At 41.2% G+C, this 24,681-nt stretch overlaps 1 protein-coding gene across 2 annotated transcripts; it reads left to right on the top strand.

Moving 5' to 3' along the window:
• Positions 1–853: 853 nt before the first annotated feature.
• On the top strand, positions 854–24,681 carry coq8ab (coenzyme Q8A, genome duplicate b). 2 transcript variants are annotated; one of them, XM_047344736.1, is made up of 15 exons: positions 854–1,099; positions 1,464–1,584; positions 4,228–4,515; positions 4,629–4,695; positions 6,255–6,326; positions 8,016–8,141; positions 11,560–11,645; positions 11,734–11,874; positions 11,959–12,040; positions 12,179–12,272; positions 15,670–15,811; positions 18,758–18,865; positions 18,959–19,024; positions 19,849–19,935; positions 22,995–24,681. In XM_047344736.1, exons 2-15 carry the CDS (start codon positions 1,483–1,485, stop codon positions 23,286–23,288), a joined length of 1,755 nt encoding a protein of 584 aa, XP_047200692.1. In that variant the 5' UTR covers positions 854–1,099; positions 1,464–1,482; the 3' UTR covers positions 23,289–24,681. The 2 variants fall into 2 exon arrangements, with proteins under 2 accessions (XP_047200692.1, XP_047200690.1); XM_047344734.1 differs by having other exon boundaries at positions 854–1,193.

The following is a 24,681-nucleotide window of genomic DNA, read 5'->3' as shown; positions in this document are numbered from 1 at the left end:
TCCAATAAGAAGATTTTCAGGTTTCAGCAATATTTCTGGAATAACTGCTGCATTACCTGCAATGAGCTAAATCCTACCAGATAGCTCCACAACGAACCGATCTTCAATACAATCCATACCACTTCCTGCAAATCACACAACCTTTTAAGGTGGTACAAGCGGAACACTTTACTTTTTTCACATTTTACAAGTGGAGAACAGACGTGGAAACCAATCCGATGGAAATTTGACAACCCCACGAATACAGAGATTTTAATCAATTTCAATGCCAACGTTTGTTCAGCTTCTCAAGCAGCATTTATTGTGGCTAGGGAGTTAAAAGTCATGGAAAGCCTTGCAACTTAAATGCAACCCTGATGTTTCAGAATCTATGTCGTGATCTGCCAAAAACCGCTGGTCTACCATGTTTACTAATGCCAGCTGATTTCAGTACCTAGCTGCGTTTTAATTGCCTGTTTGCTTTTATTAGTGAAAACGGAATAGCTTATAGTATCTATAAGTATTTCCCAGTTTGTAAATGAAATAATGAAGCAAATTCGATTCAATTCAAAAATGCTTTATTAATCCCAAAGGGAAATTAAATGTTGTAGCTCTTTATGTAGGTTCCTTCAAAGAGCTGTTGTAGATGACATTTACTTGTCTCGCTGAACTGTACTGTACTAGTTTCACGTTCACGTGAAAAAAGAAAAACACGACTCCAGCGAACACGTGACACTTGAGGGGGGAAACAGCACAATGGGGCGGGAAGCGTGCAGCTCGCGACCCGCCCTGAGGAGACACGGCGGCACCGAGCACACGCAACACACGCACAGGGAGCACACGCACAGCGAGCACACGCACAGCGAGCACACGCACAGCGAGCACACGCACAGCGAGCACACGCAGGCAGCGGACAGGGATTGACAGATTGTACGATCAGTGTGGCGGTTTGTTGATAGTGGAAGAAACTCGCTCCGCTGCTGAACTTTGACCCGTCTGCTTGTGTTCGTTGAAGCTCCTTCGGGAAAACCATTTTCATGTTCCACAGCGTGGCTCCCGCCGCGTTGTCTTGCAGGAGTTGAGGTTTTTTTCCTGTAAGGAATTGTCAAGTAGAACCAAGGTGAGACGGGGGCTTGTGCCTCTGCAGTTGCACAATGGTCGCTGCTTTGCATGCTCTCTGAGCTGAGACGACGCGTTTAGAAAAGCTTCTGTTGGTGAGTGGAAGTTGTGAATCTTTGTTTTAAGTCTATTGTCAAATTGGCTCTGAAATCTGTTTTCTCCCTCTCTATTGTCTCTGGGTTGTTTTTAAAGCTTGCACCCGAAGCATGTTTTCTACCTTCTGCTTTTTTCTTACATGGTTTAGCTCAAGCGTGGTATTGGTGCTTGTGTTGTAGTTATCTCGCATGATGGCTGCATAAACGCACCGATAGCTTTGCTCACTAATCCCGCAGTTTAGATCAGATTTGTATTTTCTGTCTGTGCAGGTCTCTACAGGGTAGCATCATGACAGGGGATGCAGTGGTTTTAAGGGGTCTGGGCTGGATAAAACAGGCAGCTAGCAGAGCCCCAACAAGCAGCCTGACCAGCTCCAACAACCACAGGCTGGTAAGCATCCATCCCACCATCAGATCACCAGGGGTGGGCTATGAGCAGTAATTTGTCCCATGATGCAGCTGCAGGGTCATGTTTCTTTGACATGCTACACAAGATTCTTTCTCACCTCACCAACAGTAGTGATCATGAGCTAGGTGATGGTCGGAGAAGACCATAAATGGGGTTTACAAAAGTCTGATTGAGCTATTTTAATTTATCAGTTGGCAAATAAGGGCTTCCAAAACGAAAGGCCATTTTATCAGCATTGTAAGGTAAACTTTTTCATTAAGCCAAGAAACTAAATAATAATAATTAGACACGTACCATTCAGACCGGCCATAGACTGGAATCAACGAGTTTTCACTTGATCGGCTCTGATCAATGATCAACAGGCCAAATGGTTGAAAAGATTTTTTTCCCCTGTTTATTAAATGCTTTAAAAGTCAGCACTGCCACCATGTTCAGTTTGTGAATGCATTTCTTAACAGGATGCACGTTTTGAGTAAAAAAGGGTTGGGGACATACGCTTTGATTCATACACCAGAATAATCATGTTACTCTATCCAAGAATCGGCAGCTCAGATTTTCTTCAAGCTGTTTTTTTATTTTAATTTTACATACAGCTGCATGTAAAGCTGCAGAGATGGCGCTTGCCTTAATTGATGTTGAAAATCTACTATTGTCCCTGATTCTTTGTAGTGGTTTTTGTAGTTGTCCGCTTAGCGAACCTGATTGGGGGCCCAGGGAGAAAATTCAATGTATGGATCCTTTGACCCAACTGTGGATTCTCTAGGGCCTCAGACACGGCTTTGGTTTCAGTTGACGTAAAACTGGTTTTAGTCACATTCTTGTGCTTAAAATTACCAGAGTTTTTATCTGTAAAGCACAATTAAACATGCATCTATCTGTACAGAGGACTTAAAGGCAAACAGAGATTTAAAACAACACACAGTGTTAATTTGAGACTTTTTCATGGTTTTCAGTCCCCTATTCAAGTAACTTGATCTGCAGACTAAGGTAGTAGAGTTGCCACCTGAGCTTTAAGCAAATGTTTTTAATTTCATTATTTGGGCAACGACATCATACTATGTAGCTAAATAAATTTCAAATGCGAGATAATTTACCACTGGAATGTTTTTGTATACCATGCAAACATTATAAATGGGTATAAAAAATCACATTAAAACGGTAAATACCTGAACTGAAAAAGTATCCTTGATGGTTTACCATACAATTTGATTGTAAAATCAGCTTCTAAATATATCTTATACGTTCATCTCTTGGTAGATGACTTCTGTGGTATTTACAATCTAAATAATATCTCTGATGGTTTAAAAAGCTAAAAATTTTTTTAAGGTTGTTCATAAACCTGAAAAACCAGTTCAACTGTCGGACATGTGCTTCAGGTTATTATTTAACCAAAAAAAGCCGAGTTGTTTTTTTTATTTTGAGTCTCATTCCTTACAAGTTCTGTGAAATGTATTTGTGATGTGATATTTCATAATTACTTAGGAATTACGTGTTAAAATTTTAACTCCACTGGACAGGTCTCCAGTTCATCACAAGACTAACATGCAACCATTTACACACACACACATACACATACACACACACAACATAGAAGTTGGCCATCTTGCTGCACAGGAACAGCACCAACCGCTGCTGTAAACATTGCTTTTTCTGTATTAATCTCTTCTATAAAGCTATTTTTCATAGGTTCTGCATCCTCCTTTGTTCCCATTTTCAGTCCCCATGTTCTCCTCAGGCTATGCCAAAAGAAATGTTTGTGGTTCTGGAGTGGACGGTATGTGCTAAAATAATCACTTCAGTTGCGCTTCAGCCGCTATGAGATCCCTATGTTAGATCAGTAAAAATGCCACAGTTTTCTTGGTAATTGCACAAAAATAAAAAAAGAAACGTATAACAACATAATTTAATTGCTTTTATTTTAAACAAAAAAGCAACAACGATTCCTTCGTGTGCTAAAATAATACAACTCATTGAGTATTAAAGTCATAATAATACTATCTAGAACATTTATTTTTTTTTTCTTTTAATTTTCATAACTCACCTAAATAAAAATATAGAATAAACACCTGCCGAAGTGCTTATTGCGCAGAATATTGTATGGTATTTTACTGTTACTCAGGCTATCTGCTCTGGTAGCTAGCAGCTGGATGCTTAACAGAGTTTTAAAACAGTTTCCCTCAATAGGAGGAATAGATTACTCATTTTATTTCCTGCAACATGAAGGTCTGTATTTTTCACAATATTTTCTATTTCCTGCGACATGAAGGTCTGTATTTTTCACAATATTTTCTAAACTGCTACATTTTTTGCATTCTTTCAGCAAGCTGACCAGCAGTGACCAGTGTAGTTATGTAGATTTTGATCAGCTCAAATTCTATCTCAGAGCATAAAATTAGATCTTGAACTGTGTAATATTTTTGGATGGATTTAGACATTAATGTTTAAATATTTTTATAGAAGGCACATAGTGGGCACAATAGCTGTTCTTAAAGAACCACTTGGCTACTTGTCTTTCTCTTTAATTGGGTGAATTCCTGAGTAAATGTATGCCTGAATGTAGTCATGTGCTGCAGTTTTCTCTCTCCTGCTCAGATAATTGATGCTGTTTTGTTTTTCATCCAACAGACTTTCAACAAGCAGATGGAAAGTGGCGCCCACAGAGCCACAGCGACGCAGTTTCACAGATACTTCAGCACCTGCTTAGCTGGAAGGGTGAATAACAGTCACGGGATGTACAGCAGAAGATCCGGTGCTAAACACATGAGGTACCACAGGAACTGGTCAGGCCAGCTGTACTCTGGACATACACGGCTGTTTAACCAGGACAACTCCACGGTGGGGCGGCTGACGGTGGAGGATATCGAAAAAGCAAGAAGCGCCAAGAAAACTGAAGCGAAGCAGTATAAACAAGCGGTACTGTGTCTTAACGTACTTAAAATACACAAAAATACTGTGTTGGGTTTGTAATTTTCTAACATGATTGTCATAAATACAATACTAAAAAAAATGTCTTCTTCTTTATTTAGCTGAGTGAAAGTGCTCGGGAGAGAAAAGTGCCCGTCACACGGATAGGAAGGCTGGTCAATTTTGGAAGTAAGTGTTTTTGGTATTTTTAAAATATTTTTTAAAAGCTCCACTGATCAGAGATCTGTGGCTGGTTTCTAATACCCTTGCTTTTATAAACCTTTGATGTGCCTTGACCTAGGTTTTTATATTAGGAGCAGATGGGATGTCACACTGTGTGTGTGTGTGTGTGTGTGTGTTCCTGTCTTGGCATCACAGTGAGAACCATGTGTGTGTGTGTGTGTGTGAACGCCATCACTGTAAAACAGGGTTTTAATTATTTAAAAGAAACATAAAATAATTTGGATCTGACTCTTTTTAAACTTTCTTTAACAGCTTACATAGGCCATAAACATAATTACCACACTTGGCTTTTCTGGCTGCATACAGTGTGTGTATTTCCCAGAGATTGTAGATCTTTGCCTTAATCAGCTTTCCAAAAGGCTGCCAACATTTTTCAATCCAGAATATTCCATTATGTATGCATGTGTATGCCTTCTTCCACATATGTGGAAGAAGGCATTGAAGTGAGGTGACATATATGGAAAAGCAATCTACTTGCATTATAGAGCTGAAAAAAGCTAGTATATGTTGATAATTATATATTTTCTAAGGCAAGTTATATTTAAGTTATTCCAATTTTGTGAGTTATTGAGTCAACGCACTTTAAATAAAAAGGTCTTAAAAAGTCCTAAATTTAAAATAATGACACATTGCTAATATACCTCACCAAGAATGTGCTGTGCAGCTGCAGCGTGCTGAGGCATAGAGCATGCAGGCAGAGGATCTTATTAAAAAGGTTCAGACCCAGCATACAGTGTTTGGATCCTGTCTGACTTTCAAAGTGTAGGTTGGTTGTTTTAATTACCATTTTTTTACGTTTAGTTTTAAACCTGCAAATTATTTCCAAACACCAGAATATAGTGATTCGATAACTAAAGCTAGCCAGTTGTACTTTTTTATGTTTCCGCCTTTCCCTAAACAAGTTCAGTGATCCAGAAACTATATAGAAATATAATTTGTTATATTGTTTATGATATCAAGATGATTGTAATAATCCTTAGTAATGCTATGAAACAAATCCATGCTACTCCTAACAGAAACCCAAAGTATGTAGCATTGTCATTTTTTTGTATTGTATTCATTCTCATTTAAGCATGTCTGTCACTGTGTGGCACAGAGCAAAGTTTCACTATATATTTAGTTAAAAGAGGGTGAGCTCATGGTGTTAGTCAGCAGTTTTCCACATGTGCTGACTCGTTCCCTCACAAGAATGGAAGTTCAAAGTATCAGTAGCTGAGAAAAAGTTTCCGGGACGTGCCGAGAATGCAGCTAATTTAAAAACATGCTGTCAGAGTGCAGCTCTCTCCCACTGGTTGTTTCCTCAGCTTTCTCCTGGCCTCACAAAGACTGAGTGTTACTTTGAGAAATAAGATCCATCTTCTGCTGCTGATGGCTGTTATCAACTCCCTTTCTGTTGCTGCCGTCATCAAATGCAAACTCAGACCTTACAATTTCCAGGCTTCTAATCATGACTTCCATCCTCAGTGAGCATCATGTTTGATCATTGTGGTGATTTCTGTCTGCAGGTCTGGCAGTTGGACTCGGTATCGGTGCGATCGCAGATATGGCTAAGAAGAGTTTAAAACTTAAACAACAAGGTAACTGGAAGGGCGCAGCACTGATGGTGTAGGGGTTAAGCGCTCGACCATATGCAGAGGCTACAGTCCTCAATGCGGCTGTCCCAGGTTTGAGTCCTGGACCCGGCAACATTTGCCGAATGTCTCCCCCTCTCTCTACCCCTCTTTCCTGTCTGCCTACTGTCAAAAAATAAATAAATAAAGGCCACTAGTGCCGAAAAAATATCTTTAAACAAGGTAACTGGAAGTGAACTGAGGTTTAGTTTGTTGATTAATGGCCTCATTACAGATGATTGAGGACTGTGTGTATATAGATCTGCTGGTGACGTCAGAACATTTAGTTGTGTATCTGAAACAACAAGAGCCTTAACCTATCATTGTGCCGCACCAGTTTAGATCAACACTAAGACCTACACGGAGCATTGGACGTCAGTGTGTGTTGGGAAATGCTGCTCCTGCATTTGTTCTACTCAAAATCTTATTTCAGTGTGTTTTATTGATATTTTGTGTGATAGCAAACACAAACAAGCTCAGGAAGGAAAAGGATGAATTGTTATCAATTTTGAAAGGTTTAATGTGCTAAGTATCAAGTAAGTATTCACTCCCTTAAGTGAATACTTAGTTAAGCCCAAACTTCTTCATACCCCGAGCAGATTTAGATTTAAAATTATTTCTACTATTCAAATTTTTTTTAGTAAAATAAAACAAGACACCATTTACTTACATTTTGACAAAAAATGGCAGGTCAAAAATTATGTATATCCTTAAAAAATAATGGAAGAATCTTTATTGGCATTAGAGTTCCTATACTAGCTAATCTGCTTTTTGCATATTTCCGCTAATGTTTTACATTTTATCTTTGGTGATGGGCTCCAAGTCTTTAAGGTTGGAAGGCCTATTTGCCATCAGCCTAATCTTTAGCTCCCTCCACACAAAGAGTGTCCTCTAACACCAGTTTTCATGTCTTGCCACAGATTCTCATTAGATTTAAGTCTGGACTTTGACAGGGCATTTTAACACATGAATATGCTTTGATCTAAACTATTCCATCCACCCCAAACTCTGAACTCTTTTGCCCCGTTTTAACAGGTTTTATTCTAGGATTGCCCTGTATTTAGCTCTAGCCTTCAGCTTCCCTCTCCCCGCTGAAGAAAAGCATCCCTAAAGCATACTGATGCCACCACCATGTTTAATTGCTGGTGCTTCTTGCTTTTTAACTCTTGACATAACAGCTGTGATGTAAAGAGATTAAGAGGTTGCACTTGGTTTTATTTCAGGGTCTCATGATGCAGGGAACTAAATACAAAGGTATATCACACATTTTGAATTTTAATTTTTAAAACATTTAGAAAACAATGTTTTATTTTCCTCCCACATTACAATTATGTGCTTCACTTTGACATATAAATAAAATTCTCTAATGTTTGTGACAAAATGTGAACCAGTGCAAAGGGTGCAAATACAAATCTATCAGATCACCATGCAGAAGTAGCTATGGAGACCTTTAGAAACACAGAAGCTCTTGGTCTGCCACTTGACCTCTGCCTTACTTAAGGTCAGTGGGCTACTTGACAAAACCCGACAACACAGGATGTTCTCTGCTGCATCATCAGGTCATGCTTGGATAATCAGACAAACTAACTGCTATGTTCTGAAACTTGGTCATTTTTCTGACCATCATTTGTGAATCATCTGTATTTGTTTACAAAGGGAATAAAAAGGGCGTCCTGGATTCCAACCCCTTCCTCTCTGAAGCCAACGCTGAAAGAATTGTTCGGACACTTTGCAAAGTTCGAGGAGCGGCTTTAAAACTTGGCCAAATGCTCAGCATTCAAGGTGAGATTAAATAGTTTGCTTGCTCTAAACTACATTTTCAGTCATTTTTGAGTTATAATATTTGAAGTGGCCTGTGTCTTAGGTGAGTCAGGCTGCTGCACAATATAGAGCCATATTAGGATGTGTTAATAAAGCTTCAGTTAATGTCTGTCACGGATTCAGTTTCTTCAACCAACAAGCGGAGTTCCTTCATCTGCACCGAAAATAACCCCCAGGCTGGCTGAACAAACTGAGTGCCATTCCAGTTGAGCTATTGTAGGCAGCAGTTTAAACTGACTCTGAGGTTGACCGGACGCGGTATGCTTATATTACTGTGCTGTTTTTGCTTCCATCCTCTGCCCGTGCCGCTGTCAAGTGTCTTTCATGTGAGCTCAATGAGTCAAGTGTTTGTTGCCTGTGACATAAATCCCCTGTTTTCTGAAAAATAAACCCTCTGCAGCCTTTCAAAATCCCACATAGACATACGGCAGCTAGCGGTCTGAATCCGCCATTCTTTTTTTTTTCAGGTTTCAACTTGTTTCCTAACTACAGCGAACACAGTTGGAATCATTTTAATAGTGACCTTCAGTTAAAAAACATGAATGTTAAGCATGTGTTTTTTTTACAACGTAAAACTATATTTTAGTCAACTCATGCTGCATTTTTCAGGAGGCTGTCTTGACTTGTTTTGTGGATTTAAAGTATGTTGCCATGTAACCATCTGACTTGCTGAGGCTACGGGCCATGACTGTTGACCTGAGCTTAGCATGCTGACTGTTCTGTTTTAGCTCAAAGACCTACAAAGGGCCAGACTGATTCTTAGGATTTTGCCAACCTTTCCCAAACTGTTTGACTTAGTCTATTTTCATCAAATTTGTTGATTTGATTAGTAACTCATCGGGTATTTAATACAAATGATTAGCTTATGCTCATCTATCTAACTAACCCTGAAGAAGACATGTTTTTCTTGATGACTCAATGAAATTTTAGTGACTGGGTTTGGTCAAAATACCACAGGTCTTCAGTAACAAAGCTCACATGGGTTTAGAATGATCTTTGTTATGGTCCATTAAAACAATAAACCCCACTACTTAGCCTGTGCTTTTGAAACAGTCACCTTTGTAAACCTGATTGTTGGCCATTTGTTAGTTTCTATACTCACTGTACATGATTCACGACTGGGAATATTTCTAAAAAATCTAATTTGTCTTTCCTGGAAGGCAGGGAAAAGTGAAATAGTCTTCTTCCATCCAGCCAACCAGCAGTGCACACCCACAGCTAGGGAAGAAGCAACGCTGCTACAGTTAGCTTAAGTATTTAGCTACATAAAGCTAATGGCTGTGTGTGATGCTATTGTTGCTTGAACCAGATAAGAGTGTTTTGTTTTCCTCTGTATAAAGCAAATGCTCCTTTTAATGTGATATTTTCCAACCTTCATAGTGAGGTGACAAAAAGTCAAACATTTCACACACAAAAAACAAAATGTAACACTAGCTACATTTAGCTTTGGCTTGTTAGCTACATTAAGGCAAAGCTAAATGTAGCTAATAGCTATATGTAGTGTTTCTGTAAGCTTTGCCTAAATGTAAAAAGCTAAATGTAGTGTTTTTTTAGACAGCGAAAAAGACGTGTCCAACACTTGTTTATATCTTTTGAGGTACATAGATAACAGTTTTGGCTTTTTGGCAAAGACTTACTACATAGGGCAAAAAACAATCAGGCACAAGGGTTAGGCTTCCAGTTTATTTACAGTGCCTTGCGAAAGTATTCGGCCCCCTTGAACTTTTCAACCTCTTGCCACATTTCAGGCTTCAAACATAAAGATATAAAATTTTTATTTTTTGTGAAGAATCAATAAGTGGGACACAATCGTGAAGTGGAATGAAATTTATTGAATGTGTCAAACTTTTTTAACAAATAAAAAACTGAAAAGTAGGGCGTGCAATATTATTCGGCCCCCTTGCGTTAATTCTTTGTAGCGCCACCCTTTGCTGCAATTACAGCTGCAAGTCGCTTGGGGTTTGTCTCCATCAGTTTTGCACATCGAGAGGCTGAAATTCTTGCCCATTCTTCCTTGCAAAACAGCTGGAGCTCAGTGAGGTTGGATGGAGAGCGTTCGTGAACAGCAGTCTTCAGTTCTCTCCACAGATTCTCGATTGGATTCAGTTCTGGACTTTGACTTGGCCATTCCAACACCTGGATACGTTTATCTGTGAACCATTCCATTGTAGATCTGGCTTTATGTTTTGGATCATTGTCTTGTTGGAAGATAAATCTCCGTCCCAGTCTCAGGTCTCTTGCAGACTCCAACGCGTTTCTTCCAGAATGGTCCTGTATTTGGCCCCATCCATCTTCCCATCAATTTTGACCATCTTCCCTGTCCCTGCTGATGAAAAGCAGGCCCAAATCATGATGCTGCCACCACCATGTTTGACAGTGGGGATGGTGTGTTCAGGTTGATGAGCTGTGTTGCTTTTACACCAAACATAACGTTTTGTATTGTGGCCAAACAGTTGGATTTTGGTTTCATCTGACCAGAGCACCTTCTTCCACATGTTTGGTGTGTCTCCCAGGTGGTTTGTGGCAAACTTTAAACGAGACTTTTTATGGATATCTTTGAGAAATGGCTTTCTTCTTGCCACTCTTCCATAAAGGCCAGATTTGTGCAGTGTACGACTGATTGTTGTCCTATGGACAGACTCTCCCACCTCAGCTGTAGATCTCTGCAGTTCATCCAGAGTGATCATGGATCTCTTGGCTGCATCTCTGATCAGTCTTCTCCTTGTTCGAGATGAGAGTTTAGAGGGACGGCCGGGTCTTGGTAGATTTGCAGTGGTCTGATACTCCTTCTATTTCAATATGATTGCTTGCACAGTGCTCCTTGGGATGTTTGAAGCTTGGGAAATCTTTTTGTATCCAAATCCAGCTTTAAACTTCTCCACAACAGTATCTCGGACCTGCCTGGTGTGTTCCTTGGTCTTCATGATGCTCTCTGCTCTTTGAACAGAACCCTGAGACTATCACAGAGCAGGTGCATTTATACGGAGACTTGATGACACACAGGTGGATTCTATTTATCATCATCAGTCATTTGGGACAACATTGGATCATTCAGAGATCCTCACTGAACTTCTGGAGTGAGTTTGCTGCACTGAAAGTAAAGGGGCCGAATAATATTCCACGACCCACTTTTCAGTTTTTTATTTGTTAAAAAGGTTTGACACATCCAATAAATTTCATTCCACTTCACGATTGTGTCCCACTTGTTGTTGATTCTTCACAAAAAATTTGAATTTTATATCTTTATGTTTGCAGCCTGAAATGTGGCAAAAGGTTGACCAGTTCAAGGGGGCCGAATACTTTCGCAAGACACTGTAACCTTTGTAGCTTAGTGAATATCAAGTTTATGTATTCCTGTTTTCTAATTTTTCCTCATCAGACGATGCCTTTATCAACCCTGAGCTGGCTAAGATCTTCGAGCGTGTCCGACAGAGCGCAGACTTCATGCCCACTAAACAGATGATGGTACAGTTACTTTGAATAATAGTATGAGAAAATAATTTGTCTACCAGTCTCTTCTATAGATCTTTATTTCTTCCTCATCCACCTCCAGAAAACCATCACCAATGATCTGGGTCCAAACTGGAGGGACAGTCTGGAGTACTTTGAAGAGAAACCGTTTGCAGCTGCCTCCATTGGTCAGGTGCACTTTGGGCAGCTGAAGGATGGGAGAGAGGTGGCCATGAAGATTCAGGTGAGTGTGGTGTTTGCACACGGATAAAGCATTAAGGTACATTGTGACATAATTCTGCAAACTGATGCCCAAATGTTCCACCAGTACCCTGGAATTGCCAAGAGTATAAAGAGTGACGTGAATAACATCATGACTGCACTAAGTTTAAGCAACGCTTTGCCTGAAGGTAACATTGTTGGAGGTTTTTTTTTTTTTATCACCAGTACGATAACAACTGCTATTGTGTGACGTTAGTCACGTCTGATAATGGCTATGTGCTAACCAAAGACACCTCGTCATGTACACCCCTACCCCACCTCCACAGGTTTGTTCCCTGAACACCTTATTGAGGTCATGAGTCGTGAGCTGGCTTGGGAGTGTGATTACATAAGAGAGGCAAACTGCGCCAGAAAGTTTCAGTAAGTCTTTCACTTTTATTCCTATGGCACAGTTAAATTAGTAAGTTTGTCACTATATAGACATATAGCACAATGATCAATAATAGATGTCTTTAGTTTGACCTGGCGGTTCCTCCAAAGTCCTTATTTCTGGATATATATATGTACAGGGGTTGGACAATGAAACTGAAACACCTGGTTTTAGACCACAATAATTTATTAGTATGGTGTAGGGCCTCCTTTTGCGGCCAATACAGCGTCAATTCGTCTTGGGAATGACATATACAAGTCCTGCACAGTGTCAGAGGGATTTCCCTGACCTAAATCCAATAGAACATCTATGGGAGATCATATTTAGGTCTATCCGATGTCACTAGGTTGCACCGCAGAATCTCTGGGAGCTCAGTGATGCCCTGGTCAGGATCTGGGAGGGGATACCCCAACGTTGTCAGGCATGCCTGAGGGGTCATACAAACTACTGAGAATCATTTTGAGTTGCTGCAAAGACATTTAAGCAAATGTACAGGGGTTGGACAATGAAACTGAAACACCTGGTTTTAGACCACAATAATTTATTAGTATGGTGTAGGGCCTCCTTTTGCGGCCAATACAGCGTCAATTTGTCTTGGGAATGACATATACAAGTCCTGCACAGTGGTCAGAGGGATTTTAAGCCATTCTTCTTGCAGGATAGTGGCCAGGTCACTACGTGATACTGGTGGAGGAAAACGTTTCCTGACTCGCTCCTCCAAAACACCCCAAAGTGACTCAATAATATTTAGATCTGGTGACTGTGCAGGCCATGGGAGATGTTCAACTTCACTTTCATGTTCATCAAACCAATCTTTCTCCAGTCTTGCTGTGTGTATTGGTGCATTGTCATCCTGATACACGGCACCGCCTTCAGGATACAATGTTTGAACCATTGGATGCACATGGTCCTCAAGAATGGTTCGGTAGTCCTTGGCAGTGACACGCCCATCTAGCACAAGTATTGGGCCAAGGGAATGCCATGATCTGGCAGCCCAAACCATCACTGATCCACCCCCATGCTTCACTCTGGGCATGCAACAGTCTGGGTGGTACGCTTCTTTGGGGCTTCTCCCGGATGTGGGGAAAACAGTAAAGGTGGACTCATCAGAGAACAATACATGTTTCACATTGTCAACAGCCCAAGATTTGCGCTCCTTGCACCATTGAAACCGACGTTTGGCATTGGCATGAGTGACCAAAGGTTTGGCTATAGCAGTCCAGCCGGGAATATTGACCCTGTGGAGCTCCTGACGGACAGTTCTGGTGGAAACAGGAGAGTTGAGGTGCACATTTAATTCTGCCGTGATTTGGGCAGCCGTGGTTTTATGTTTTTTGGATACAATCCGGGTTAGCACCCGAACATCCCTTTCAGGCAGCTTCCTCTTGCATCCACAGTTAATCCTGTTGGATGTGGTTCGTCCTTCTTGGTGGTACGCTGACGTTACCCTGGATACCGTGGCTCTTGATACATCACAAAGACTTGCTGTCTTGGTCACAGATGCGCCAGCAAGACGTGCACCAACAATTTGTCCTCTTTTGAACTCTGGTATGTCACCCATAATGTTGTGTGCATTTCAATATTTTGAGCTAAACTGTGCTCTTACCCTGCTAATTGAACCTTCACACTCTGCTCTTACTGGTGCAATGTGCAATCAATGAAGACTGGCTACCAGGCTGGTCCAATTTAGCCATGAAACCTCCCACACTAAAATGACAGGTGTTTCAGTTTCATTGTCCAACCCCTGTATATTCCTCTGTTATCTCAATTTAGAGACCCATTATCACTAAAACAAAAGCTCAAGATCTTGTTACCTCGAGATACTAAGATAAGTGAATTATCCGTAAGACAAAGAAAGCTCAAGGTAGTAAAACTGTTGGGATAAAGCAGTGAGAACATAATTATGTCAAAAATACTGATGTTTTATCTGTAGATAACATTGAAGTAACTCATTATCTAATTTCCCCTTGGGGATCAATAAAGTATCTTTGAATTGAATTGAATTGAATTGAATCTCATTATCACACAACAAGCATGGGATATTATCTTGATGTAAGCAGATATTTAAATTTAGCACAACAAAATCTGCAGATGTCCTATCTCGAGATAATGAGATACTGAAAATATCACTACAAAAAAAAGCTTGAAACCTTGTCATCTCGAAATAATGTACTCACTAGAACATACTGTAACAAGCATGAGATCTTATGCTGAGATAATGAGAATGTTACTATTATCACAACAAAATAACCTTACCTTAATATGAGATAAATTGACCCAAGCTCATGTTATTTCAAGTTAAAGAGATAATTGAATCATTATCCTCCCAAAACAGCTCTAGATAATGAACAAGACAAAGTGGGCTTAAGTGCTCCTTATGTCATAATGAGACCCCTATATCAAAATGAGCATGAAGTCTGTTTATCCTGGGGATTATGTTAAAATAATACATTCATTTCTAAAAAGCAAGCATGCGATATTATATTGGTACAATTAGATAATTAAAATTAGAAAGACAAAAAGCTTTTTGTCACAACAAATTGTAGCATTGTTGTCATGAGATAAAGAGGAAGTAATACTCTCTGCAAAACAAGCTTGAGTCACCTTGATACTAAATGATAAAACCTTATTTCAGGATAAGTAAACAATAATGTTACAGGCATGCTATGTTTGACATATTGAGTTTGTGAAGTTTTGGCTCTTTCAATGCTTCAAGTACTCTGAGCATTATCTGTTTTCCTCCTGTCTTGCTTTTTTTTTTAACTAACCGGCTTGTTTTGTAGAACTGAAACTTATGAATCATTATGCTGTAGAAACCGGCCTTCACTCCTTATGTGTTCCAGTAAACCCTGATTGCAGCCTGCAGAGCTGGGAGAGGTTTAGTGTTAAACAATTTATTTCCCAAGAGGTTTAGCTCATTTATGCTAGATTTTAGCTAGATTTTAAAATGTAAAGCTTGGTAATTTCATCAAAGGTAAATAGAAATTCAGATTTTAAAAGTGCCACTGAGAGCTCTGCGTCTGACATGCCAGTGTCTGCATTTTGCTCTAGTCCTAGACTTTATTGCACAAATGCAGGAATACACTCAAGTTTCACATTAGGGAACCTGCTCAGTGTCAATGGACAAGAGATAACGCTGAGGCATTTAGCTCCGAACAGAGGGAAACGTCCCTGGGGAGGACAACACCAGAGCCCACAGCTGAGTCAGTGTTGGACTGTGGTTTGGTTGTTTCACAGACTACAAAATGTTTAGAGAAAAGAAAGCTAGTGTTGTCCACAACATACTGACAAAATCCTTTTAAAGTCAAAAGCATTCATGAAATTAGACAAATCTTTGTGTTTTATTTAACCTTGTTAGGCTACCATGTGTACTTCTCTTTGTGGCAGACAGCTGCTGAAGGATCATCCCTTCTTCTGTGTGCCTGATGTGATAGACGAGCTCAGCAGGGAGCGTGTCCTCACCACAACGCTGGTGTCCGGTTTCCCTCTGGACAAGGCTACGGACCTTTCTCAGGAGCTCAGGAACGAGGTATGCCTCAAAGCTTCAGAGCACGCTGAACCCTGCAGGGTTAATGGTGGAGTCGACTCCTGTGGTCCGCCAACGCTCCAGTCCTTGTTGAAGTGTAAAAAGTGGTGGGCCAAACACTGTATTGTAAAGGTTTGCAAAGGTTTTCCTAGCCTTGAACTTTTCTTTTTTTTTATTAATTACATTGGTCACAATATAACCACAAACTTCCATGTTTTTGTCAGGATTTAATGTTAAAAAACCAGCTGGAAATAGTTTGAGAAATGTGCAGTGAAAGCTAAATTACACATGGTGGTGTGCATTTGTATTTAGCCACCTTGAGTCTATACAGAACCTCCTTTTCTTGTGATTACAGCTGCTAGATGTGAACATAAATGTTTCTTGTCAAAGACTCTCAATTGGATTTAGGTCTGGACTTTGACTGGGCCATTCTCACACATGATGCCAGATTTCTGGAGTGCATGACTAATGGCTGTTGACAGATTCTCCCACCTGGGCCGTGGGTCTTTGCAGCTCCTCCAGAGTTACCACAAACCTCATAGCTGCTTCTCTGGAGTCTTTCTTCCTCCAAATGGGTTAGAGTGCTTAACTGATGGTAGACATTACGAGCACCACTTCTTTGTTTCCACCGAGACAAAGTGAGTTTCATGTAGAAAACTCCAGAGTTTAGGTTAGTTTTTGACCGGTCAAATTTAAAACAAACAAAAAAATAACAAAATAACAACAGTAAAAATAGCAAGAGGGGCCTTGGCACCTCCAACCCCCACCCTGAAGTTCCCCCCCACCAGCCCCCTACCCACGCCGAGGACGGCTCTTTCCATCCAGGAGAGGGACGTCAACAAACTCTTCAGGAGACAGAACCCCCGGAAAGCTGCTGGTCCGGATTCTGTCTCACCAGCCAGCCTGAAGCACTGCGCTGATCAGCTGTCTCCAGTCTTCACAGACATTTTTAACACCTCACTGGAGACATGTCATGTGCCAGCCTGCTTCAAGTCCTCCACCATCGTCCCTGTTCCCAAGAAGCCAAGGACCACAGGGCTTAATGACTTCAGACCCGTCACCCTGACCTCTGTGGTGATGAAGTCCTTTGAGCGCCTTGTGCTCTCACACCTAAAAGACATCACCGACCCCCTCCTGGACCCCCTGCAGTTTGCCTACAGAGCCAACAGGTCTGTAGATGATGCAGTCAACCTAGCCCTTCACTTCATCCTCCGGCACCTGGACTCCACAGGAACCTATGCCAGGATCCTGTTTGTGGATTTCAGCTCTGCCTTCAACACCATCGTCCCAGTTCTGCTACAGGAGAAGCTCTCCCAGCTGAGTGTGCCCGACTCCACCTGCAGGTGGATCACTGACTTCCTGTCTGACAGGAAGCAGCGCGTGAGGCTGGGGAAGCACGTCTCTGACTCCCTGACCATCAGCACCGGTTCCCCCCAAGGCTGTGTTCTCTCTCCTCTGCTCTTCTCCCTGTACACCAACAGCTGCACCTCCAGTCACCAGTCTGTCAAGCTTCTGAAGTTTGCGGACGACACCACCCTGATCGGACTCATCTCTGATGGTGATGAGTCTGCGTACAGATGGGAGGTGGACCATCTGTTGGACTGGTGCAGCCAGAACAGCCTTGAGCTCAACGCTCTAAAGACAGTGGAGATGGTTGTGGACTTCAGGCAGAACCCAGCCCCACCTGACCCCATCACCCTCTGTGACTCCACAATTGACACTGTGGAATCTTTCCGCTTCCTGGGAACCATCATCTCCCAGGATCTCAAGTGGGAGCCAAACATCAGCTCCCTCATCAAGAAAGCCCAGCAGAGGATGTTCTTCCTGCGGCAGCTGAAGAAATTCAACCTGCCAAAGACTATGATGGTGCACTTCTACACAGCCATCATTGAGTCCATCCTCACCTCCTCCATCACCATCTGGTACGTCGCTGCTACAGCCAAGGATAAGGGCAGGCTGCAGCGTGTCATTCAGTCTGCTGAGAAGGTGATTGACTGCAGTCTACTGTCGCTCCAGGAACTGTACACCTCCAGGACCCTGAAGCAGGCAGGGAAGATTCTGGCTGATCCCTCCCACCCCGGTCACAGACTCTTTGAGACTCTCCCCTCTGGCAGGAGGCTGCGGTCCATCCGGACCAAAACCTCACGCCACAAGAACAGTTTTTTCCCATCTGCCACCAGCCTGGTTAACAAAGCCCGGAAACCACCCTGACACTGTCCCTTTCCCCCACACACCCCCTTTTTTGCTGACAGGACACTTGTAACTTGTAACTCTATGCGTTACATTAACGCTCAGCTTGGACTCCTACTTTACTTGCACTGCTTTACTTGCACAATGATCACCTGCACTGTTGTATTGCTCTTGCATCTTATACTGCTCTATATTTACTCTCACTCACTTAAAACTGTGCACATATATTTATATTCTATTGTAGATATGTTTATACTGTTTAATTTGTACTGTATTGCACCGACTACGCCAAAACAAATTCCTTGTATGTCCAAAAACGTACTTGGCAATAAAGCTTTTCTGATTCTGATTCTGATTCTGAAAATGTTGGATTAGCATCAGAATAACAGATACTGACTCTCCCTGTTCTTCCCACAGTTTATTTTGAAATCACCTGTCAGAGTTTAAGTTGGACATTGCACTGCTTACAGCTGCGCTGACAGCAGATTATTTTCCCCTGAATCCATAAGCGCCGTTTCTGACTCGGTTCTTCACTGCCAGTTCTTCGACATCTCCAGGTGGTATTTATAACACTAGCTCTGAAAGCTTTGCGTAGCCCCCTAATTCCAGCTGCTGGTGTGCATGAGGGACCAGCTGATTAAGATCGGGAAGCGTTCAGAAGCAGCACTACTGGTTGTTTAAACCACCGATAATAAACTATGGTGGTGATATTAGGCCATCTGTTTTAACTCCTCATAACTGTTTGTTTCCACTCCTCAGATCTGTCAGCAGATTCTGATTTTATGCCTGAGGGAGCTGTTTGAATTCAGATTCATGCAGACTGATCCAAACTGGTCAAACTTCTTCTATGATCCACAAATTCATAAGGTTAGTTAACCTGAGTGTCCCTAGAAGAAAAACACTCTTTAAGGTGACTTTTTCTCACAGTGATGATGGGTTGTCTGGTTTGGGGGGGTTCAGGTTGCTCTGTTGGACTTTGGAGCTACACGGGGATTTGACAAGAAATTCACTGACACCTACATTGAGGTAAAAAGCTGTGGACATCAAACCTTTTGTTCTTCACATCATATCTTGCTTTAAGTACATTTGTCTAAGCTGTCAAATAAGGGAGGTAAATCCTCATCTGGCCTCAATACACTTCTTAGCTACAAAAAACAGATTTTTCTGAAAATAAAAAAAAAACATTCATTTCTAGAAGAGAAAGCATTGCAGTCTGTAACAACAAAATAACATTTTCAAAAACTAACTACTTGTTAGAAAGATTTTATGAAGCTGAATTCTAATAATTTGACAATATTTGGGTTAAAACTTGCTAATCGTGTAACTTTAAGGCCAAGCTGAGCAGAAGAGTGTCTTCAGTTCAAAAACTGCCTGATAAATAATAAGTATTCAAGGCTTCTACATGATTGTATTTGGACGTTTCTAGGCGATTTAAAGCCTACATTTTGTATTGGACTCTTAGTCATAAAACGTTATACATTGCTTTATACCCTTTATAACCCAATTTATTCTAAAAGTCATGATGTAGGATTCACATTAAAGTCCTACTAGATGCAGTTCCAGAGTTAGATGATAAAAAAAATGTCAGCTAAAGTTTGTCCAAGGAAGTCCAGCTGATTGCATGAAAGCTCCACTTCCCCATCGTCCCTCATCCTGGGAGGGTTTCAAATTCCTGCTGAGAATGTTTGCAGCAGAAAAATGAAAAAAGGCACATTGAGTAAAGATCTTGTTTCTAAATGCATCGCTATGATGGGGCAGGAACACGGGTGGATTGAGTACAAATGCGTGTTTAGTCAGAACCCGTTATGTCAAGCAAACAAACCTGTATGTTTGTGTAAATTTGACAACAGATCATTAAGGCAGCTGCAGATCAGAACCGAGAAGGCGTCCTGCTGAGATCCAGAAAAATGAAGTTCCTCACAGGATATGAGACAAAGGTAAGAACCTTTTTCAGCTGCAAGAAGCTATACAGGTCCTTCTCAAAATATTAGCATATTGTGATAAAGTTCATTATTTTCCATAATGTAATGATGAAAATTTAACATTCATATATTTTAGATTCATTGCACACTAACTGAAATATTTCAGGTCTTTTATTGTCTTAATACGGATGATTTTGGCATACAGCTCATGAAAACCCAAAATTCCTATCTCACAAAATTAGCATATTTCATCCGACCAATAAAAGAAAAGTGTTTTTAATACAAAAAACGTCAACCTTCAAATAATCATGTACAGTTATGCACTCAATACTTGGTCGGGAATCCTTTTGCAGAAATGACTGCTTCAATGTGGCGTGGCATAGAGGCAATCAGCCTGTGGCACTGCTGAGGTCTTATGGAGGCCCAGGATGCTTCGATAGCGGCCTTTAGCTCATCCAGAGTGTTGGGTCTTGAGTCTATCAACGTTCTCTTCACAATATCCCACAGATTCTCTATGGGGTTCAGGTCAGGAGAGTTGGCAGGCCAATTGAGCACAGTGATACCATGGTCAGTAAACCATTTACCAGTGGTTTTGGCACTGTGAGCAGGTGCCAGGTCGTGCTGAAAAATGAAATCTTCATCTCCATAAAGCTTTTCAGCAGATGGAAGCATGAAGTGCTCCAAAATCTCCTGATAGCTAGCTGCATTGACCCTGCCCTTGATAAAACACAGTGGACCAACACCAGCAGCTGACACGGCACCCCAGACCATCACTGACTGTGGGTACTTGACACTGGACTTCTGGCATTTTGGCATTTCCTTCTCCCCAGTCTTCCTCCAGACTCTGGCACCTTGATTTCCGAATGACATGCAGAATTTGCTTTCATCTGAAAAAAGTACTTTGGACCACTGAGCAACAGTCCAGTGCTGCTTCTCTGTAGCCCAGGTCAGGCGCTTCTGCCGCTGTTTCTGGTTCAAAAGTGGCTTGACCTGGGGAATGCGGCACCTGTAGCCCATTTCCTGCACACGCCTGTGCACGGTGGCTCTGGATGTTTCTACTCCAGACTCAGTCCACTGCTTCCGCAGGTCCCCCAAGGTCTGGAATCAGGCCCTTCTCCACAATCTTCCTCAGGGTCCGGTCACCTCTTCTCAGTTGTGCAGCGTTTTCTGCCACACTTTTTCCTTCCCACAGACTTCCCACTGAGGTGCCTTGATACAGCACTCTGGGAACAGCCTATTCGTTCAGAAATGTCTTTCTGTGTCTTACCCTCTTGCTTGAGGGTGTCAATAGTGGCCTTCTGGACAGCAGTCAGGTCGGCAGTCTTACCCATGATTGGGGTTTTGAGTGATGAACCAGGCTGGTAGTTTTAAAGGCCTCAGGAATCTTTTGCAGGTGTTTAGAGTTAACTCGTTGATTCAGATGATTAGGTTCATAGCTCGTTTAGAGACCCTTTTAATGATATGCTAATTCTGTGAGATAGGAATTTTGGGTTTTCATGAGCTGTATGCCAAAATCATCCGTATTAAGACAATAAAAGACCTGAAATATTTCAGTTAGTGTGCAATGAATCTAAAATATATGAATGTTAAATTTTCATCATGACATTATGGAAAATAATGAACTTTATCACAATATGCTAATATTTTGAGAAGGACCTGTAATTAAGTTGATTGGATGATGTGTTCTGTTTTTGTTGTGAAAACAAAAATCCTCAGCGGGAAACTGAGGATTTTTCACACTCAGCTGAACTTCCTGCTGTCTGAATTTTGGTGAAGGTGAAATAATAGTTTTAATTTCAGATCCTTGCATGTTATTTTTAACCTATTTTGAATAGAGTTTTTTAATATGACAGTCTGACCTCCAACGAAGTGAGATAACTGATTGTTTCCTCCCGCCTTCATTTTTACCCCTCAGTCCTGACGTATAGCCGTGGAGATGTTGTCTTGTCGTTTGTATTTTTCAGAGATCTATCATCTATCTCTGGCATTCAAGTCAGGGGAGTTTGCTGGCCTGTGGAGAACAGTAACACCATAGTCACTGTACCAGCTTTTGGTACCTTTGACAGTGTGAGCCGGTACCAAGTCCTGCTGGAAAATAAAACCAGATTTTTCATACAGCTTGTCAGCAGAGGGAAGCGTTAAGTTCTTTAGAATTTCCTGGTAGACGGCTGTGTTGACTGTGGACTTCAGAACACATAGTGGACCAACACCAGCAGATGACATAGAACCCAAAACCATCACTGAATGTGGGAACGTCACACTGGACATTAACATGTAATTTAATTTGAGTCACATTTTAGTCAACTGTAGACATTTTAGTGTAATATAAGGCCTCGATTGTGTCAACTGATTGTTACCAGAATCTTTTCACCAGCTGTATGAGCATATCTGGAGTAAAATAGATTTGTGCTCATTTCCCCCCTTAAACTAATCAGATGAATGATTGTAGCTGAAACCACTGCTGTGTTTTAATGCTGCAGCCAGAAACCTCTACCACAGACAGATCATTTTAGTTTGAATGTGCCTTTAGCAGAGTGAAGCATGAGTCCACATATCTTTCCATTAATTATATGGAAACTGAATGAGTTGGTGTTGGATTCTAAAAGACACAAATGTGACCAGCTGGACCCACGCTGATGTGCACATGAGGATATGTTTTGTAGAACATGGAAACACTGTTTCCTATTAAATGATCCTCATTAAGGCTTTTCCTCTGAAAATATTCCTGCTCTCCTAGTTCAGGACTCCTCAGTAGAGATCTTTCAAGGCATGCTTTACACGTCTGCATTTGGCCTGGGTGCCGCGTAGGGGTCCATGTGTTCTTCTTGTGGCGGAGGATTGTTTTACAACTCTGTGTATGTTTAGCAGAGGCCTCTCTGGTAGGACTGCAGTTTTACACATTGCAGTATAAGGTGTTAACGAGGCAGCTTTAGAAGATGGAGTTGTGCTGTTTATTGCAAATTGACATAACCCTTTTTTTAAAAGTGTTGCTAGAAGCCAAGTGCTTTATAGCTGCAGCCTTTCTTCCGTTTTCAACATCCCTCTAAATATGAATTTAACTTCTGCTTATATAGTCAATGGAGAACGCCCACATAGACGCGGTGATGATCCTCGGCGAGGCCTTCAACTCTGAGCAACCCTTCGACTTCGGGGAACAGAGCACCACGGAGCGCATCCACAGACTCATCCCGGTGATGCTGAGGGAGCGCCTTACACCACCTCCAGAAGAAACGTACTCCCTCCACAGAAAGATGGGCGGCTCCTTCCTCATCTGCTCCAAACTGAAAGCAAAAATCTCCTGCAAGAACATGTTCCAGAAGGCGTACAGAAACTACTGGAAGGATGGACTTCCTGACTCCAAACAGTGAAGACTTTTTGTTTAATGCAGGAAAAACATGTTTCATTAGGATTGTCTTGATATTTTTTTGGTATCATGTTGGACAATTGAGTCAAAAATGTCCTAAAGTTGCCTTTTGTTTCTTTTACAACTGGAGGTCTGCTCTGACCTTCACTTAAACAGGAAAAAAATGGATGCCAATAGCTGCTATAGTTCTCTTAATTGCTTGTTTTGACTAGGACTTCCATCCAAACTAACCCTGCCTTTTTAATCTTCATGATTGAATAGTACATATCCTTTAAGTGAATTTGTTGTGCGTACTGTATAACCTCACTATAATGTGCCTAAATTGTCAAGACTATACTTGACAATACTCCGTCTGATCAGGACCGCCATTGAGAATGAACTAATACTGATAGTAACCCCCCTCCTCCCCAAAAAACGTATTTGACACCAATCTGCAACCTGAAAAATGCACAACACAAAAGCCAAAATGTTTCACAATGTGTGTCACGCCTGAGGGAGAAGTGAAAGTATAATTCTTTTAGCCATTTAATGTGCCGTGCCAAACCTAGTGTTGTTAAACAATTCTTCTGCTTTATCTGAAGAAAAAAAGACAAAAATGTCTAAATCTCAAATGGCTCTTTATGAATATATGAAGAATTTCTAGTTTTAGGCAAACAAATGTAAAATTAAATAAAATATCTTCATCTGTTGTCTATACCCGCTTTTCTGGGGAGGGTCATGGGGGCAGGTGCCCATCTCCACAGGTTGCGGGGTCCATCACAAGGCAACGGAGACACAGGATAAACAACCAAACCCTCATACCTATGGGCAATTTAGGGAGTAAAAATATGTAAATAAAAAATAATCTCAAACGAGAACTCCACCCTTTGCCTAACTCCAAATTACTTTAAATATAATGGAAACTAAGTTAAGCTAGAAAGAGTTGTTGCATTAATTGATTTCAGTGGTGCCTTATGGTTACGTGAGTGAGACTCACTGATGACTTATATTTCTTTTTGCTGGTTTTCTAAAGGTTTCTCAGCTGCAACCCTTTCAAAGTGTGTTCACTTACAACAGCCTACAATGGTGCACAGGCTCAGTTCTTTGAGAACATACATGCTCTTGAACAGTCGGTAAATAATGCATTATTTTTGCATATTTACCACCCTATTTTCCTCTTTCTGAACCCTGCCTCTGACTCACTTGCAGAACAAAAAAAGGAAGTGCTACTTCTGTCTAAATGTCGCTTTAACATATTGAGGTAATGCATCTCAGATATTTCATCTAACAGAGGCTAGAGACCAGGTTAACAAGTCCAGTTCTTTGTCCTTCCTCAATCGTCTTCTGAAACAGGTTTCGCCACGAATACGGACAGTTAACTGCCACAAGATGTCCAATAAAGTTCTCAGTGAAAAGTG

This window comes from Girardinichthys multiradiatus, chromosome 19 (genome assembly GCF_021462225.1).
Source record: "Girardinichthys multiradiatus isolate DD_20200921_A chromosome 19, DD_fGirMul_XY1, whole genome shotgun sequence".
Classification (NCBI taxonomy): Eukaryota; Metazoa; Chordata; class Actinopteri; order Cyprinodontiformes; family Goodeidae; genus Girardinichthys; species Girardinichthys multiradiatus.
This window is presented reverse-complemented; position numbering and strand designations above follow the sequence as displayed.